Genomic DNA, 18665 nt, shown 5'->3' with positions numbered 1-18665 from the left:
AGCTGATGGTGAGAAGCATATAATAGGCCTACATGCTATTATTGTATCTATTCGATTTAATGATTTACATTTACTAATGGTACAACTTCCAATGTCATAATGCCTATACATATAAAGTACAACACTGAAGGAGCTGAGGTTAACTTTTCAAAGACACTGCTACATCTAACAGTTGTCATGAACAACGGCTTCTCAAATTATTGCCAGTGCAACAGGAACAGTCACGCCCTGTGTGTGTGTGTGTGTGTGTGTGTGTGTGTGTGTGTGTGTGTGTGTGTGTGTGTGTGTGTGTGTGTGTGTGTGTGTGTGTGTGTGTGTGTGTGTGTGTGTGTGTGTGTGTGTGTGTGTGTGTGTGTGTGTGTGTGTGAGTATGTCTATGTGCGTCTACTAATATAAAACTGACACAAAAAATACACCTTGTGAACGACATAGTGTTTTGAACAGCAATTTACTGTGTCAGTCCCGAGACTAAAATAATGTATTTATCCTTATCATGATGTTCTGAGAATGATTCGATATTGATAACAATTTGTTTTGTGAGTCTTATTATAGGCTATTGAAACTTTAGAGCATCTATTTTTGGTTTGTAGCACTTCACAAACTTTATGAAAAGTCCTGCAAAACTAAATATCTGAAAAAGACACTGATTCACCAAGTTAGAATATCATTGTGTATTACATTTGAAATTATTATAATGGACAAGAACATTGGAAATGGTCCATTGTTGTCTGATTCTAATGACCACACTATTTACCCACAGATGTAGATTTACAGGTTATTATGTTTTTAATTTCCACTAACGAATTGTTTAACTCTAAAGAAACTTTTGATAAAATAAAGACAAGCCTTGAATGTTTGACAATACTTAGGCTATTTTTTTCTGACTAAACCTTTTTTCTTTTTTCTTGCCATCTAATTAAACAAATTTTTTTAAAGATATTTTTTTTTGCATTTTTATGCTTTATTGATAGTGTAGAGACAGAGTTGAAATGGGGCAGAGAGTGGAGTGACATGCAGAGAACTACCGCGGGCTGGAATCGACCCGGGTTCGGCCCGCTGCTGGCCGAGGCCCATGGACGCCCTACCAACTGAGCTAAGGGCGCCCCTATTTTAATTTTAAATAATTTTTAATTCAATTATGTTTTGTTGTCGATTTCTTCATTATTTTAAATGTCAGAGATCTGATTATTATTATGCATACTATTATTATTAGCCTACTATTTTTATACCTTATATTTTAGTCGTTTTCTACTGCCTTTTGTTGATACACGTTTTGAAGAAAAAAAGCGTCCAGAGATCACCATGGCGACCACTGCCTGACAGACACCGGAAACGAAAAAAAAAACCTGCAGCAGGACGTGGACCATGACGTAGACAAGGAGGAAGAACAACAACAGGACGTCAACATGGCGGCTGACAGTGATGTGAGTTTCTTGAGCAGAGTGAATAAGAGCCACAGCTCGGCTTAGCTGCATGACACGACTGTCTCTTCAACATTAACCTCTCCCTTTGTCTTTCAGCCCGAGTCCGAGGTGTTTGAAATAACGGACTTCACCACCGCGTCAGAGTGGGAACGGTAGGCTAGCACTAAACTGCGGGCTGTGGGCCTTCAACAAGCTTTACCTATTCAACACTACGTTCTTATTCTTTTGACACCACCTATTGTATGCCCCAAAGACACATACACAGGCGTCGTTTCTTTGCATGGCCTCTTCGGGTCTTTCCTCATCACTGTGTGTCGCCATAAGACGGGAGACTGGATAATTATATGAGTTTACATTCTGAAAAGTCTCTTTTAGTACGCTCTCAATCATTCTGAAGAGTTTATTTGAATCCCTGAGGTGTGGAGGTTAGTGTTCCTGGCTGTACTCTGCCGTGTGTCTTTACAGTCTATATAGCATTATGTCACTGTTTTACCGATGGCTCTGGGCTACTGCAGCTGTGTCCAGTTATTATGCAAACCTGGCCCTTCCTCAGTCCCTTGCTTTGCTGCTACGTCAACATAAAAGTGTTCCACTGATAAACAGCCATGATGCTTTTATTGTGAAGGAGCTATACGAAATGCATTATGTTAGATTATTGTACAGACAGAATAGCACAGACCATTATCAAAGCTGTCAGTTGTTTTTTCATCCAAAAGTAAATGATCAGTGTGTTCCATAATAGGATACTGTATATTATGTTCAACCAATCCCTGCTGTAGACGTCCTCATCTCTAATGTCGTGGAATTGAAAGATCACCCTCTTAAAAGATGAGAATTAGGTTATTGATACCAGATGACACAATGTTTAAATACAAAATAAACCGATCTTTAATGTTTGCAAACATGAGTCAAGACAACAATACAGCAATGGGATTGTAATGAAATGACTAAAGAATGCAGTCATTCTCAAGAGGTTATAGCAAAATCTAATTACGCACGAACATCAGCCTAATATAATTTCAGGGTTGGAATAGTGAGACATAACAACATACGTTTGCGCGACCTAGTCTCCGGTAAATACTATCTCAGTCATAACAACCTGACTTTGTCTTACATGAGACTAAGGTCAAAACTGTTTGGTCTATTGTATGAAGATTCACAATGTATGACAAAACAATATAACATATATTTCATATAATCACACAATATTAATTTCCATAACAACATCCTCATCTCTGTCCACTCAAAGGTTTGTGTCCAGAGTGGAGGAGGTGCTGAATGACTGGAAGCTGATCGGGAACCCTCCAGGAAAGTCCCCAGAGAAGGTAGGAGGAGGATAGGCTATCATGACACGCCTTAAACCCAATCAAATCAGCTTTATTTTTACAGCCCAATATCACAAATTTGCCTCAGTGGGCTCCACATTCCATACAGCATGACACACCCTGCCCTTAGACCCTTAGCTCGGCTGAGAAAAAAACTCCCAGTAAAAAAACGCTTTATCGGGATTAAATAATTGATAAATCTCAGGGAGAGTAAATATATATTACGAAACAAAAATCTTGCGATATATTGCCGTATTGATATTTTAGCACAGCCCTAGGCAACACTAAGCTGTCTGTGTAGCTTCTTCACCTTCACTCTGTCACAATGTCACAGGGGGAATACACCAGTGGCACCTGGGAGGAGAAGGCTCAGGACATCACCTTTGCAGACTTTAAGTTCAACATCACTCACTACGTACTGAAGCAAGACAGTGAGACAGACGATGGCAAGGACAAGCCCGAGGAAGGTACGTAATTTAGTGTGTGTGTGTGTGTGTGTGTGTGTGTGTGTGTGTGTGTGTGTGTGTGTGTGTGTGTGTGTGTGTGTGTGTGTGTGTGTGTGTGTGTGTGTGTGTGTGTGTGTGTGTGTGTGTGTGTGTGTGTGTGTGTGTGTGTGTGTGTGTGTGTGTGTGTGTGTGTGTGTGTGTGTGTGTGTGTGTGGCAGATCCCCTGCATCAGTGATCTATTGGGCCCTAAAAAAAGTCCCAGAAGGCAAAATAATATACACACAATAAATAATTCCTGAACTGCTTATTAGATAAGTATCATGGATTGTAATGAATAATTAAATATTTTACGGTTTTCCTTATTTCAGATGCAGTTTAGTTAATTCAGTTCTATTCATCTTTCACAATAGTTCTACATTAATATTTTGTTTTTTGCCTCGGTTCACATTGAATTATTGTTGTTTTCATTTATAATTTCCCGAGCATGTTTTAAAATTGTCCTTGGGCTTATGTGATGGTAAATGCGAGAGAATACACACTCACTCACTCACTCACGCACTCACTCACTCACTCACTCACTCACTCACTCACTCACTCACTCACTCACTCACTCACTCACTCACTCACTCACTCACTCACTCACTCACTCACTCACTCACTCACTCACTCACTCACTCACTCACTCACTCACACTCTCTCTCTCTCTCTCTCTCTCTCTCTCTCTCTCTCTCACACACCAACACCAACAAACAGTATTTCTTATGTCCCAAACTCCAGATGCCTTCCCTGTGGCGATGCAGGACCTCCTCTGTATGAACAATGACTTCCCTCCTCGAGCACACTGCCTGGTCAGATGGTGAGCTCACTCATTCTCTCTATGTGTTCGTGCAAAAGACAAACCCAGGTGTACCTAGGGAAATCTGGTACGCCCCAGATCAGGCCATGCATTTCCTATACAATGGGGCAGCAGTAACCAGGAGTCTGTGGGGACTTGGGTTGAGAAACTTAGGGTGGCCGGTTCAAGTCCAGCATGGGAACAGTCACTTGGAATCCACCTCCTGGGCACTGCTCAAACAAGAAATTGAACTGGTGTACCTAATAATAAAGTGTGCATTACAAACATGGCTAACTATCTTGATTAATTATTAAATCAATGTCCTAGGCAGTGAATCGAGGCTCATATGAATTGTTGGAGATGTAAATAATGTATGGAGAGATAAAAAAAGTGCTGCCTGTCTGTGTGTGTGTGTGTCTGTGTGTGTGTCTGTGTGTGCATGTGTGTGCATGTGCGCTTACAGGTACGGTATAAGAGAGTTTGTGGTCATCAGCCCTGGGACCAACTGTGAGGCGATCATCAGTGAATCCAAGTGCAACCTGCTCCTCAGCTCCATCTCCATCTCCCTCAGCAACAATGGCTGGTGAGTCTCCTTCACCACTCACCGCATTAAAACTCACTAACCATTTGACAGTGTCCTGTGTGAGACCAATGTGGGGAAAAGAGCTGTACTTATGTTTTTGTTGGAAGGTGAGGTAAAAGAATACTGTCATAATATTGTTCTATTGTCCATTTCCAAGTTTTGTTTGATATGTTTTTGACTCATTTTAAATATAAGGAGTGAATCAGTGTCTATAATGATACAGTGTTTTAATATCTGACCAGCAGAAACCAAAACTTAAAGCTTTAGAAAATGAATAAATGACAATTGTGTCATTCTGGACTTGCATATGAAATACTTTGTTGAGTAAAAGGCCTATTTGTGTAATGAGACAAAGGCCCCTTTCCTCCTCTGCAAAGATAGGTCAAATTCAGTGTGTCCAGGTTAGAATGGGATTATTTGAAGTCCCAGACTGTCGATGTTTGACATAGTGAACCTGCAGTTAGCTCTATAATTCCTGTGTAGCTTCAGAGGACCAGGTTGGTTGAGAGGACATTGAACAAACGCACTGAATTCTTCCAAAAGGGGGGATGTAGCTCAGCGGGTAGTGTGGTCAACCCGCAACTGCAGGGTCGGTGGTTCGATCCCCCGCCACATGTCCAAGTGTCCCTTGGCAAGACACTGAACCCTAAATTGCTCCCGATAGTTAGCTTGCACCCTGCGTGGTAGCTGCTGCTATCGGTGTATGAATGTGTGCTCCAGTTGTATGTCGCTTTGGATAAAAGCGTCTGCTAAATGACATGTAATATAATGTAATGAGAGGGAATTGAGCAAACACACTGAATTCATCCCAGTAACACTCCTCTTTCCCCTGGTTGCTCTCAGCCAGGTGCCCATGTTTGTCCAGATCCAGCAGAAGTGGAGGCGGATGTATTCTGGAGAGTGCCAGGGGCCGGGGGTGCGCAGCGACTTTGAGATGGTCCACCTCCGCAAGGTGCCCAGCCAGTACAACCACCTGTCTGGCCTGCTGGACATCTTCAAGTCCAAGATAGTAAGTGCTGTGGACCAAAATAACTGGATGGAATTCATTGCATGTACCGCAGATCTAACTTGGTCCAATGCTTAAATCAGCCCGTCCCCCTGTATTCCATGCACGTCAATTGTACCATTTCTCGTCATAAAGAAGAAAAAAATCTTCATTATGTGATTTTGTTTTCTCTCCTGTGGCCCTAAAACTCTTCTGTACTTTAGTATGTAGTGTAGTAAAAAGAAAGAGTATGTGATTTGGAACGCAGGATATGTCTTCCCCACACATTATTAAAGTGTGGCCACACAATATTCCCCTCCCCCCAAATGTCACCAGAGGGGTTCCGTATAGGACACACATTCTTAACCATCTTTTGCCAAACATGTTTACCAGACTAACCAATTTGTATTTTTGACATTTTGTGTGTCTGTCCTCAGGGTTGTACGCTGACCCCTCTACCTCCCATTAACATGGCCATCCGCTTCACCTACATCCTCCAGGACTGGCAGCAGCATTCATGGCCACAGCAGCCTCCAGGTAGACACACAGCACTGTCTCACTAACAGGCCCCATTCACTTTGATTTGCTCAAGTCACATGGAATCTGATGTTGGTCCGTACCCATTTTAGCCACTTTCACATGTGGTCTCAATCTCAAACAGGTCTGATGTTTTATATTATAAATACCAACAACAACAACAACAATAATAATAATAATAATAATAATAATAATAATAATAATAATAATAATAATAATAATAATAATAATAATAATAATAATAATAATAATAATAATAATAATAATAATAATAATGAAATACATTTTCTTTGTAAAGCAAATAAATAAAGAGTTGTGCTCTAAAACAATATAAAACTTCAAACTTGTGTCACATAATCCTCCACAATCCATACATGTATATATTCATTGTATGTTATATGTATTGTTCTAAACCAATGTGACCTCAGTATATCTGTATTCATGAGACTATTACGTCCCTCGATATCGACATTCACCGTGTGTGGGCAAATCTAACCGCAGGAACCACTCAAACAGGAGGATACACATCTCTTTCTCCTCTGCCTGGTCCTTGCCTTTTTACTAAAAATCCATGAGCTGTTTTGTTTTTTTCTACTCTCTTTGCTCCCTGGCAGACTTTGACACGCTGCTTGGAGGTGAGGTGGGAGGGGTGGAGTTTGGGAAGCTTCCATTTGGAGCCTGTGAAGAGCCAATCAGGTAAAGGCATTGAAAAAAACCATGAAAAAAACCTTGGCTGTGTTCGAAAAGCCCTACTAACGTCCTCCCTCCTACATACTCAACATGTATATACTACATACTGTATACTTAACCATCGATTGTGTATGCGAGGTTCGTCGGACCGTTTACACTGAAGTATACAGAAGCAATAATAACTTCTGTGTCGTTTGAAAAGATGCAATGCATTGTGGGGCGGTTGAGTAGGACAACTATAACCTATCGATCCATTTCACAAAATCTTCCCGGAAGTAAATACTCATCCGGGCATTTCTCGCCTACACACTCGCAATTACACAACCACAACATACTCAAATTGACATTAAAATTAGTATGAGTAGGACGTTAGTAGGGCTTTTCGAACACAGCCGTTCACTCCACTTCAAACTAAAGCTAAAATGGCTTTGTATTTCACTGGGATGTCATGACATCATTTCTCCACAGTATGTGCAGTAGATGGGAGAACTTACAGAAAGCAACATATTTAAGTTTTGTTTTGTTCTTGGTGCTTGTAGTGAGCTTCACCTAGCAACGACCTGGCCTCACCTGATGGAAGGCATAGTGGTGGACAATGACGTCTACAGGTAAGAAGGATACTTCTTTCATGACCTTCTCTGAAATATATCTTATTTTAAACTGGAAAAAAAGAACTATTAGTTTAGTTTATTAGTTTATTTGTCAGGGATCGTGTACAAAATAAAATTAATCTCACAGAAAAAAATGCATTGTACCAGATTATAGCAGTTTGCTAATTTACATCTGCAGTCCCTGTGCAGGTCAACACTGAATACAATTTACAATATACCGTATATATATCACATCACTATATGGTACACATGAAATCACCATTTCAAAATTACACTGAGATAAAACTATCATTAAAACGAGGACGTTAAAGACTAAACTAATGAGTGCAAGTAAGTTTGGTTATTGACAATCCATTTCTTAAATTGGCCTGTAAACACACCCCTGCCATATTTTAAACTACACAGCCACAGCAGAGGATAGATGGAGAGGAAGATATGTTTTTGTTGTGGCAGTGCTGTGGCGACTAGTCATCTAACACAAAGGTTTATGCTGTTGTGTTTGTGTGACCCTCTCAGTGACCTCGACCCTCTCCAAGCTCCACACTGGTCGGTGCGAGTCAGGACAGCTGACAACCCTCAGTGTTTACTGGGTGAGAGATTCATGAGCCCTTTGTTGTTCAGTAGACATTTTCAAACACAATTTCTGCATCTGATAAGAATTTAAAAAATGGTTTCACCTGGTACAATACAAAGCTGTTCTAAAGGCAAGTTGTTTTACTGAAGCACAGGGTGGTGATCTTGTTTCTACAGATATTTAAATATTACACAAACTATGGATTGATTGATTGATTGATTGATTTTATTTGACCATTTTGATACGAAATATCAACAGCACTCTGTCATACATAAATAGTCAGGGATGACACGAATTGGAATTGCACTGTTCACTGGAAACAAGTGGAACTCTATTCTCCCTATCAGCCAATCATCATATTTTTATTTTTTTTTAATTTACTTTGTGTGAGTATATATTTTATTGACTTGACATCATTGCAAATGAGGGTCACCCATCCATTGATCTTTTGAGTATAAATAAAGGTGAAATTAAATGAATTGAATTTATTTTATATTTGAGTGACGTTTGGTCAGTAATATGAAGTATAAGTTGAACAGGTCTCTTTACAACAGACTTAACTCTCAACAGTACTGCCTTTGGACAGTTAGGTCTTAATACATTTTCTGTTTTGGTTTGTGCTCTTCTGTAGAAAAATTGTTCTATGGTGTTAAAGAATTCAAATGAATAAAAAAAAATCAGAAAAAACATCAAACAAAAAATTACTTTAATAGACCTTTTAATTTCGTGTAGCACGTTTTCGTGGATCACAACCGCACAACTAGACCGTTGCTCTAGTGAAAAGGAGCTCACACAAAGTAATCATGAATTGCTGAAGTAAGAAGCAGACAAAACAAAAGAGTAACAAGCTGCATACAGCCCAGGAGTAAGGAAATATATTTCATATTTCTTTGCTGAAAAAAGCACAACATGGGAAATGTAACTGCCGAATGCAAATTGCCCAATTTCTTTGAATTGAATGGTAATAATATCTTTAATATCCCTTTGCAGCTGTATGGCACTGTGCGATTCAGTGTGAAATGTGTTGACCCATCCTTGTGTTGCCATGCAGGTGACTTCCTGACAGAGTTCTTTAAGCTGTGCTGCAGGAAGGAGTCCTCAGAGGAGGTTCTGGGGAGAGGAGCCGGGGAAGAGGAGGGCAAAGGTCAGGCTACTGGCTCTACTGTTTAACACTGGATATGGATGGCTTTGTTTTCTTACTGGAATGTCACTGAAAACATCACATTCTAAAGCCTTTTTCATTCACACACATAAGCACCAGAGGGCGGCCAATCCTAAACTGAACACACACCCACACCCTGGGCACCCCTACTGTAATGGAAAGGCAAACCCCTGCTGTGCTGGGCTGCTGAGTCAAGCCAGCACATGTACAGTACTGCTTGAAAGTATATGAACACCTTGAGCCTTTTGGAATTGTATTTAGTATAACCGTTATTAATTAATTTTTATCAATACCAGCCGTTTTTATATTAAATAACAGGTGTGTGTTTATCAATTCAACATTTTTCTTCTTCCAGAAATCAATTAGTCAAAAAAATTTTTTTTTTCAACTTTTGTATTTGCAAAAGTTTGTGAACCCTGAGCTGCATTGCTTAATAAATCGAGCAGTTAAATTAAGTGGGCCAAATTGAGTGATGAAATGGACCAATGTAATGTGAGCACATACAAAAGTTGGCAAATCATTTGTTTTATTTGTTTTAACAATTGATTTCCGAAAAAGATTTGGAATTGATGAACAAACATCTGTTATTTCATATAAAAAATACTGGTATTGATAAAAATGAATTAATAATGGTTATACTAAATACAATTCCAAAAGGCTCAAGGGGTTCACATACTTTCAAGCAGAAAAACGCCATTTCACAGCTGTTTTTTAAAATGGTGGCATGGAGCTTTTTATTATTAATTTTCACAACTCTTTATTTATGATGACATACAATATACAAATACGTCTTCAACAGTATAAAATTTGAGATGTTAGCTGTTTAACGTGTTAGTAAATAAATGCTTTTTTTTCCCCCCTCCCCTGTAGAAAATAATGACATCAGCAGCGCTTTATCCAAGCTGACAGAGCCAGCAGCGACGGTGCCCATCTCCAAACTGTCTGTCTCCAGCATGGTGCACAGCGCCCGCAAGCACATCCGACGCCACAGACGCGTGGACGAGTCGCCGCTCAACACGGACATACTCAACTCTGTCCTCCTGGTAGGGGCTTATTCATGCTGCTCTTATGGCTAGTTTTAATCACAAGAAACACAACATGACAGTGGAAACTACAGGTGCATTTTTATTTATTTAGATTAACAGAGATATACAGCGCCGGAAAAAATGAAGAGACCACTCCAAATATTCAGTGTCTCTCGTTTTACTATTAATAGGCATATGTTTGAGTAGAATGAACATTTTGATTATTTAATATAAACTACTGTCGACATTTCTACCAAAATTCCAATACATTTTTTGTCATTAAGAGCATTTTCAATAAGTAATGTAGAGATGAAGATTTGAGAAAAATCCAGACTGGTCTCTTAATTTCTTACCGAGCTGTATGTTTTTTTGTTAAAAGGAAGTGCCTGAAAAATCAATTGTAGAAGTCAGTTAAATTCTAATATTTGGTTTTAAAATAAACGGAAGTACTGATTGAGCATTCGGTTGCGAAGGGGGCGGAAAATGTCCGGGGAATTTCTGGAAATGTTCCAAGGGAAGTTAAGCTGGGGAATTTTGGAGGGTAGTTTAAATGAACTGTTTCATATCCAAACATAAATATATACATAGCCTATAAAAAAAATTTTTTGTCACAGACATCACAATTAAATAACGTTACATTTAAACCCTGAATACTATGTCTGCACGTGCTGTTTAGAAGTTTGAATGGCCTGCTATAAAAGTTGGATTCAGTACAGTCAATAGGGCTGAGGGAAGTACTATTTTTGATTGGTCTTTCATGCTTTTAGATGGTAGAAAGTCCTCTTTACAAATAGATGTTCCCTGCGTTCCAATCCCCTTGCTTCCCTACTATTTAGTATGCCAGAAAAATATTTAGGATGTCCCAATACATGAACGTCAATTGCAGTTTGCTGAAAATACATAAATGCCCCACTAACTCCAATAGCATTTTGGAGTATTCGTCTTTTATTCTTGACATTTCTCGACATAATGAAAAAAAAAAAAAACTTCCTTATCTGATTTTTTCCCTCTCCTGTGGCTCTAAAACTCTTCTGTACTTTAGTATGTAGTGTAGTAAAAAGAAAGAGTATGTGATTTGGAACGTAGGGGTTATTTTATATGAAAGGTTTGCAAAAAAAACATGTTTTATCCATGAGAACAAAACGCTGCACACTGACTACTGAAAGGGCAGAAAGAAAGAAACATCAAAAGGAAGCATGCACAGATATCATCCCCTATTAAAAATGACACTTTGGCTTAAAAGCCTGGGTTGGGCCCAGTTAGCCCAATATTCATTATGTATGACATGCAAGAGATGTGATTTTATGTAAGTTAAAGAACTCTGAGATCCTATGTAGTTTAAATGTGCAAAACATTTAGAAATCGGTTCATCCTTGCCTGAGAAAAAGGCAGAAAGAGTGTTTTATTGGTCTCACTGTCTAACCCCACATTTTCCCATGTGTGACATCACACATGGTACAATGTAGGGTTAGGATTAACAGGACAGCTGGGCCAAGGGAATACTGACAAAAGGCTGAGGGAAGAAAACCTAATTCATTATATTATAATAGTGATTTTATAATAATAGAACGCCGGTTCCGTGTGGGTGAAGTTTTCCTTTAATAACTTGTGTTTTTTCTCTTGGTTTGTGTCAGTATCTCTTCCCAGACGCTGCCGTGGAGAAGTCATCAGAGAAAAGCAAGAATAAAGCTTCCAGTGTGAAAGCAGAGCAACAGAAGAACTCTGGATGTGTATGTTTGGCCTTTTATCACTTTACACTGTGGTTGGGACAGGTGACATCTAAGGCTTTTCAATCAAGTCAGCTTTTTATACAGTCATTGATGCATGTTTTGAATTAGGACGCACACTCACACTAGGCCTGTATCTGTACCGTGCCAAGGTAGGTTTGCCTCCTAAAGTCTAGTTGGGTTTTGACCAGTGCGAGTGCTCGGTTCCGTACTCTAGCACGGTACACTTCCTCTTTGGGAGAGGTGTACTCAGGCCAAAGTCCAGAGGCAGAAGCACACGCATAGACGGAGCTCCTGACGTCAATTTATATCAGACTGTTCCCTATGACCCAATACGTCCATGCGCGCGACATTTAAGAACATGTTGCCAAAAGGATTTTAATGGTCTGATGTGGAAGTAGAATGTTTGCTGCAAATTATTGAAAAACAATGGGATACAAGCAGCCTACGCTCCAAATCCCAAACCTGTGCGCACATATAGACGTGATGACATAGGGCAAGAAGTGCCTAGGCCCAGATATTTAGGAGGAGTTTGGGTACAGGCTAGCGGGAAGGAAGACACTGTGCGATCATTTCTGGTAGTTTCATTCTAGTAATAGCTCAAAGTTCTATATAGAAGTTACAATTATATATTAAAAAAATATATATATCTAGGTTCTTATTACGTTTCGTTCTTGCTCTGACTATTTTCATTAATTCAATTAATCAATTTGATCAAACTACACTTTTTGTCCCTCATTTTCTCTGCCTTGTATTCCACTTTGTTTTCTCAAGCTGTCTTATTTCTATTCATTCGCTTTTCTAATGTGTATTATGTATTTTATTTCATGCCCCTGTAAAGCACTTTGAATGGCCTTGTGTCTGAATTGTGCTATATAAATAAACTTGCCTTACCTTGCCTTGCCTTGCCTTTGTACAGAACCATTTCAGCCAGTTGAAGTCGGCCCCTACCGACAGCCTGACGTACCGGCTGGCTCTGTGTGTGTGTCTGGTCAACTACAACCATGGCGGGCTGCGGGCCGTGGCTCACCTCTGGCAGGAGTTTGTCCTGGAGCTGCGCTACCGCTGGGAGAACAACCACCTCATCTACGGGTGGGTCCTCACACCTGGACACATCATGTACTTCATACTGTCGGACACAAAGCATCTCCATTCTCTTGCCTGAAATTACATTCCATTTCCACTTTTCATCATCACCTTTTTTTCAGTATGTAAACCAGGGCTGGGCAATTTAGTAGTTGATCATATTTACAGTGCAAACAGAAAAACAAAATAATCGTTCATTAATCGTTATCGAGGTAAACTGTTCAATTCATTGTGATATTGATTTGAGGTCAAATCGGCCAGCCCTTAGAAGGTAAATACTGTCCATCTAAGATACAAGGCTGCCCTAGTAAAAGCTCAAGTAGGTCAGTTCCAGAAGTAGTTGCCAAAAGCTGCCTCATCTATTGATCCAGTCATGTTGACTCCTATCTGTCATATCTTCTCCATCATGTTTCCTCATGTGCAGACTGGCTGCTGGAGCTCCTGATCTTCGCTGTTGTCTTTTGCACCAGAAGCTCCAGGTAGACAAACTGCACTGCCCCAATGATTTGAATGTGAAGTTACGCTGTAGGGAAATGTTCAGTTTGAATTAACAGTAACTTAACTGAGCTATACGTGTGTGTGTTTCTTTAAAAGGTCCATGGTTATAGTATTTCTAACATTACTAGCTGTTGCAACAGCATGTGAAAAAACTACAAAGTCTGTTAGGCCTAAAAGAGCGTTAATCTCGCGATAAAAAATGTAACGCCGTTAAAATGGGTTTGCATTAACGCCGTTAATAACGCAATATACTGACAGCACTAATTAATCTATATCCCTTATGCATGTGGGTACATTATAGAAGGTTAAATTAAATTTCAGATGTCATGTTATGCCTTTGCAGTGATAAATAAAGTATAGCTTAGGAGAATTCACTAATGAATAAAGAGTAAGTGCTTGAGTAAATGTGTCGGTACACTCACTAGAGAGGAGGCAGGGACAGGCTCTGAATAAAGCTGCATACTGAAGACTCATGTGTGAATGGCAATAAGCCACCGCTTTGATAGAGACATGAAGAGTGCAATGTTTAGTATTCCTTGTGTGAAAATGAGAGCTGTAATCTTGCCTTAGATGCTGAACTGCTGCATTGAGAGGAAGAGGGCCAGAGACGAGGCTCGCAGGGCCCTGGAGGAGAGCAGAGAGAGAGAGAACAAGGCCGGCTGCCAGAACGGCCGCCTAGCTCCAGACTCTACCACCACCACTGCACCAGGCTCTGGCAGGGAGATGTCCCCAGGGAAGGCCTCCTCTGGCAGGGAGGGCACCCCGGGAAAGTCCTGGGACTCCTGGAGCGACAGTGAGGACGAGTTCTTTGAGTGTCTCAGTGAACAGGGGGAGGCGGACGCTGCACAGACGGAGGGAGAGAAGAGTAAAGCGGACGGCCGGCTGCAACCATACAACAACCTTACTCTACTCAACTCTACGGAGCCTCTCTACATTCCTGTCACACAGGTCAGGAGCTCTCTTTTTAGGGGTGGTAGGATGGCCTAGAGCAGGGGGTTTCAAAGTGTGAGAGAGTGAGCCCCCCCTCTTTTAATTATTTTACAAATTTAAACATATTCTTGAAACATTCTAAATTTTGTTTTGCATTTTTAAACACATTTTTTAATACATTTCAACATCTTAATCCAGTGTTTTAATCATACTTCCTTTAAGCATGGATAGTAGTGACTGAGTGTGCAGCGGAGTGAAAAAGATAGGCAGACAGATTTTCCCAAATTATTGACTAGTTAAATGTCATTCACTCACCCAGTGTTTTTTTCACTTGTGCCTCCAATGTCCTGCTGGAGGAAAATAGTAGCCAGTGGAGAACCAGACCCACCTAGGGGGGTCCGGGGATATGCCCCCCCCCCGGGAGATTTTTTTTCACCTTTTTAAAGTGAAATGCATGAATCTGGTTCACTTTGAGAGGAAAATTAAGAGGCTAAATATGAGGAATTTTGTGTGAACAAATAATTTGGAGACACTGGGTCTGATGAATTAGAAGCTATTGAAGAAAGACATGGATTTTTCATAAAAATATTAATTTAAAATAAAATGTATGCAGGGTCCTCTGGATTGGGCTTGGAGCTCTTTTTCTTTAAAGAGACCTATTTCTCTGTACTATAATGAATGCATTTAAATACAGTGAGAGGAACAAAGCAGAAGAACTCTTGTCCAGCTATGCCGTGATCTTAATATAAAAACACAAACTCCAAAAAAATATATATTCATCCGCGCCCCCCCCCCCTGCCATAACCCCGCCCCACAGCTTGAAAACCACTGGCCTAGAGGAAAAGGTGGCTGACCAGTAACCATGAGGTAACTTAACTTAACTTAACTTAACTTTCACCCAAACCTACCGCTGCAAGGAGATACACATCTCTATCACATTATAAAGTGTTTTCACAGTATTATGACTTATCTAAGATTCAAAATAGGTTGATGGGGCTTTATAGTAGGAGGAAGTCCCTCCTTTGTCCCTCTGCCTGTCACAACTGGCGTGATGTAAAAGTGCTTATTGAGGACAGCGCAAGGGGCGTGTCCCATAGTGAGATACTAATTGATATGAATATTTTGAATTCACGTTATTAATATGAACTGGCCACTTTTTCAGACTGGTGCAGGCAGAACTGCCTTGATCTCAACATCACCAAAACAAAAGAACTGATAATAGACTTCCGTAAGGCCCCCTCCACCTTCCCCACTCTGACTGTCAACAACCAGCCGATAGAGAGGGTTGACACATACAGGTACCTTGGGACAATAATCGACCACAAACTAAACTTCAAAACAAACACTGATACCATCCACTCCAAATGCCAGCAGCGTCTCTTTTTCCTTCGTAAACTCCGCAAACTCCAGGTCCATCAATCCGTTCTGACAGCATTCTACAGATGCTTCATTGAATCCATAATCACCTTTAACATCACTTCCTGGTTTGGAGCACTGTCCAACATCCATAGGAACCCACTCAACAGAATCATCAAACTGAGCAGCAAAATAATTGGACAACAGCAGGAATCACTCATCAGCATTTACAACAAAAGGACTAAGCAAAAAGCAACACTAATCACCTTGGACATCACACACACTCTACACAGCCAGTATTGCCTCTTACCCTCAGGCCGCAGATACAGAGCCCCTACAGTAAGAACAAACCGAGCCCTGTCAAGCTTTGTCCCGGCATCCATTAGACTTTTGAATGGCTAAAACCCTTTTTGAACTGTCTCCTCTCTCTATTTTATATATATATATATATATATATATATATATATATATATATATATATATATATATATATATATATATATATATTTTTTTTCTGGACTATTTTTTATAACTTTTTTTAACATATTTATTACTCCTCCTCTATGGAGGTACTATTTATTCACTAGGCTAAGCAAAGATTGTTTTTATCTGCCATATGTCGAGTACGGGCTGATGCTGTGTGTGTGTGTGTGTGCGTGCGTGCGCGTGTGTTTGTATATTGTATGTACTGTTGTACCCTGATGCTCCTCCACATATGAAGTTCCTAACGGAAGAATAAAGTTCTTTGAATTGAATTGAATTGAATGAGTATAATGACATTATGATTAATTCAACTGAATAGATTATCACGTTACTTCATTCCTGGTTGAAACATCTTGTAAATTCTTCTTTTATTTAGCACAGTTTTTTTTTTGTCTACAAAAGTGGGGCATCCATGTGTTTGGCCATGGTGATACAAGTTCAGTCCAATGGTACATCACAGGGAGTCCGACTTATCTCATTAAACCTTGAAAATCTTCACATTATAACTTTAATAGTTTCATGTCATGTTCTTATTATGACAAGAACCTTCTCGTCATAACGTGATAGGGGTGTGAACATTTACAAAAATGTCTAAAAGGTTACACAACAGAAATGTTTTTGTGTACATTTTTTTTTTCATCCCCAAATAGTTTAAATTATTTGTGACGTGAAGTGAATGAATGCGTGTCTCCAAAGCATATTTTAATCACTTTCAAAACTTTATTAAAAAATATATCTTGGAATAACAGGAAGATATCTTGGTATAACGAGAAAAACATCTTTAAAAGTAACTTTTCTGGAGCGCCTTGGTAGCCCAGCGGTTATGCCATACAGTATAATCTCAACGTTGCTTGTTAGATTCCAGACTACGTCCTTGGTTGCACGTCACGGACCCCTCTTTTCCTCCAGATTTCCTGTTATTTTCTTTTTTGTTTCAATCTATCCATTAAAGGAGAAAAAGCCCAAACATTATCTTACGTTATTACGTGACACTGATCGTTTTTTTCTTTTTCTGTCGTAGAAAGTACAAACAGAATGATGTGATGAAGAGTTAAAACAAACTGTGTGTGTGATTTCCCCAGGAGCCTGCTCCCATGACAGAGGATCTGTTAGAGGAGCAGTCAGAGGTTCTAGCTAAACTGGGCACTTCAGCTGAAGGTAGCCACCTCCGAGCCCGCATGCAGAGCGCCTGTCTGCTCTCTGACATGGAGTCCTTTAAGGTGAGACGGGCACACATACACACATCACTAAGTCATTCATTCATCACACAGTTGCTGCAGTCTGGAGTCACAGTGTATGTAGAGGATTGTACAAATATAACATGTCATCATGGGTTGATTATGTTTTCTGCTGAAGTTACTGACTCCTACTGCTATTGGAAACAAACACTAATCAATTGGGCTTTTATTAAGGAACACAATATCTGATTACTATAATGCAAAAGAATAGTGGTTGGATGGTTGTTTTTATCCAACTTAAATAGGAACTTGATCAAAATCTCAAAAGTGGGTATAAATCTCAAACTAGTTGTTTTTAAATGAAAGGAAAACCTTTATATTTGTTACATATTAAAGTGTATAACAAAATAAAACCATCTTATCGATATTAGTGACAGTTTGTGCTCCGGCCCAGTTTTTTCTTTTGTAGCGAAGCACAATACTGCAAACAGAACATGCTTAATAAAATGAGTAAAGTAAAAGTAAAATTACAGATTTTTAAATACTACTTAAAAAGTAAAAGTACAAAAAACTACTCAATCACAGCAACGCATGTAAATGTAATTTGTTACTTTCCATCTCCACTATTTCAAACCGGCGTATACATTTAAAACCGGTTATCGGTCCATGCCTAAGTCCAAACATTACCGTCAGACATGTTTTCAGACTACTGGCCTCAGTACATGTTCACATCATAGATAGTATATAAAATGGATGTAGCATCCGGGCTGACCTCAGTTATTCAGACTACATCCCATTCTCTTGGCTTATGCGTGTCGCCATCTTGTGAGATTTTTACTCCGCCTCACTCCTCTTGCCGAAAAAGGGCATCGATGTGACGTCTGAGGGAGGGAAATACGCCCATCTAGCTGACGTATACCTCCGAGGCGAAGTGAGGGACAACAGGTGGATAGTTGTCACTCAAGAGATCGCGCCCCTAATTATTCATGCATTTTAACCTCCAAAAGAATAAAAACTAGCCTGCTAGAAACAAATTCACCCCCCTCAGTGTTGTCATGGAGATGTGACCTAAACTTACAGACTAGAATGGTTTTGTGGACCAGCCCGTAAATAGGTTTAATAAGACTGTGAAAACGGCCTGTTTAACAAGTGAGTCAACAAAAAATTGCTCACTTTTGGTACCACCTCGTAGTGGCCACCGGAAGCTACT

The 18665-nt window shown here is 39.8% G+C and overlaps 1 protein-coding gene across 1 annotated transcript in view; it reads left to right on the top strand.

Annotated features, from left to right (window-relative positions):
• Positions 1 to 1393: 1393 nt before the first annotated feature.
• Positions 1394 to 18665, top strand: part of rab3gap1 (RAB3 GTPase activating protein subunit 1) — a 34967-nt gene continuing 17695 nt past the window's right edge. Inside the window, exons 1-18 of the mRNA XM_080049071.1 lie at positions 1394 to 1424; positions 1521 to 1576; positions 2674 to 2749; positions 3084 to 3216; positions 3973 to 4051; positions 4494 to 4613; positions 5457 to 5622; positions 6036 to 6135; positions 6750 to 6831; positions 7365 to 7433; positions 7953 to 8026; positions 9062 to 9154; positions 10043 to 10215; positions 11832 to 11927; positions 12844 to 13016; positions 13435 to 13489; positions 14079 to 14456; positions 17360 to 17497. Of these exons, the coding sequence (XP_079905197.1) occupies positions 1407 to 1424; positions 1521 to 1576; positions 2674 to 2749; positions 3084 to 3216; positions 3973 to 4051; positions 4494 to 4613; positions 5457 to 5622; positions 6036 to 6135; positions 6750 to 6831; positions 7365 to 7433; positions 7953 to 8026; positions 9062 to 9154; positions 10043 to 10215; positions 11832 to 11927; positions 12844 to 13016; positions 13435 to 13489; positions 14079 to 14456; positions 17360 to 17497 (2079 nt within the window). The 5' untranslated portion in view covers positions 1394 to 1406. The remainder of the gene's footprint in view (positions 1425 to 1520; positions 1577 to 2673; positions 2750 to 3083; positions 3217 to 3972; positions 4052 to 4493; positions 4614 to 5456; positions 5623 to 6035; positions 6136 to 6749; positions 6832 to 7364; positions 7434 to 7952; positions 8027 to 9061; positions 9155 to 10042; positions 10216 to 11831; positions 11928 to 12843; positions 13017 to 13434; positions 13490 to 14078; positions 14457 to 17359; positions 17498 to 18665) is intronic.

The sequence above is a fragment of the Ammodytes marinus genome, assembly GCF_949987685.1.
Source record: "Ammodytes marinus genome assembly, chromosome: 20".
NCBI lineage: Eukaryota > Metazoa > Chordata > Actinopteri > Uranoscopiformes > Ammodytidae > Ammodytes > Ammodytes marinus.
Note: the sequence above shows the minus strand (reverse complement) of the source record. Positions and strands in the feature narration are given on the sequence as shown.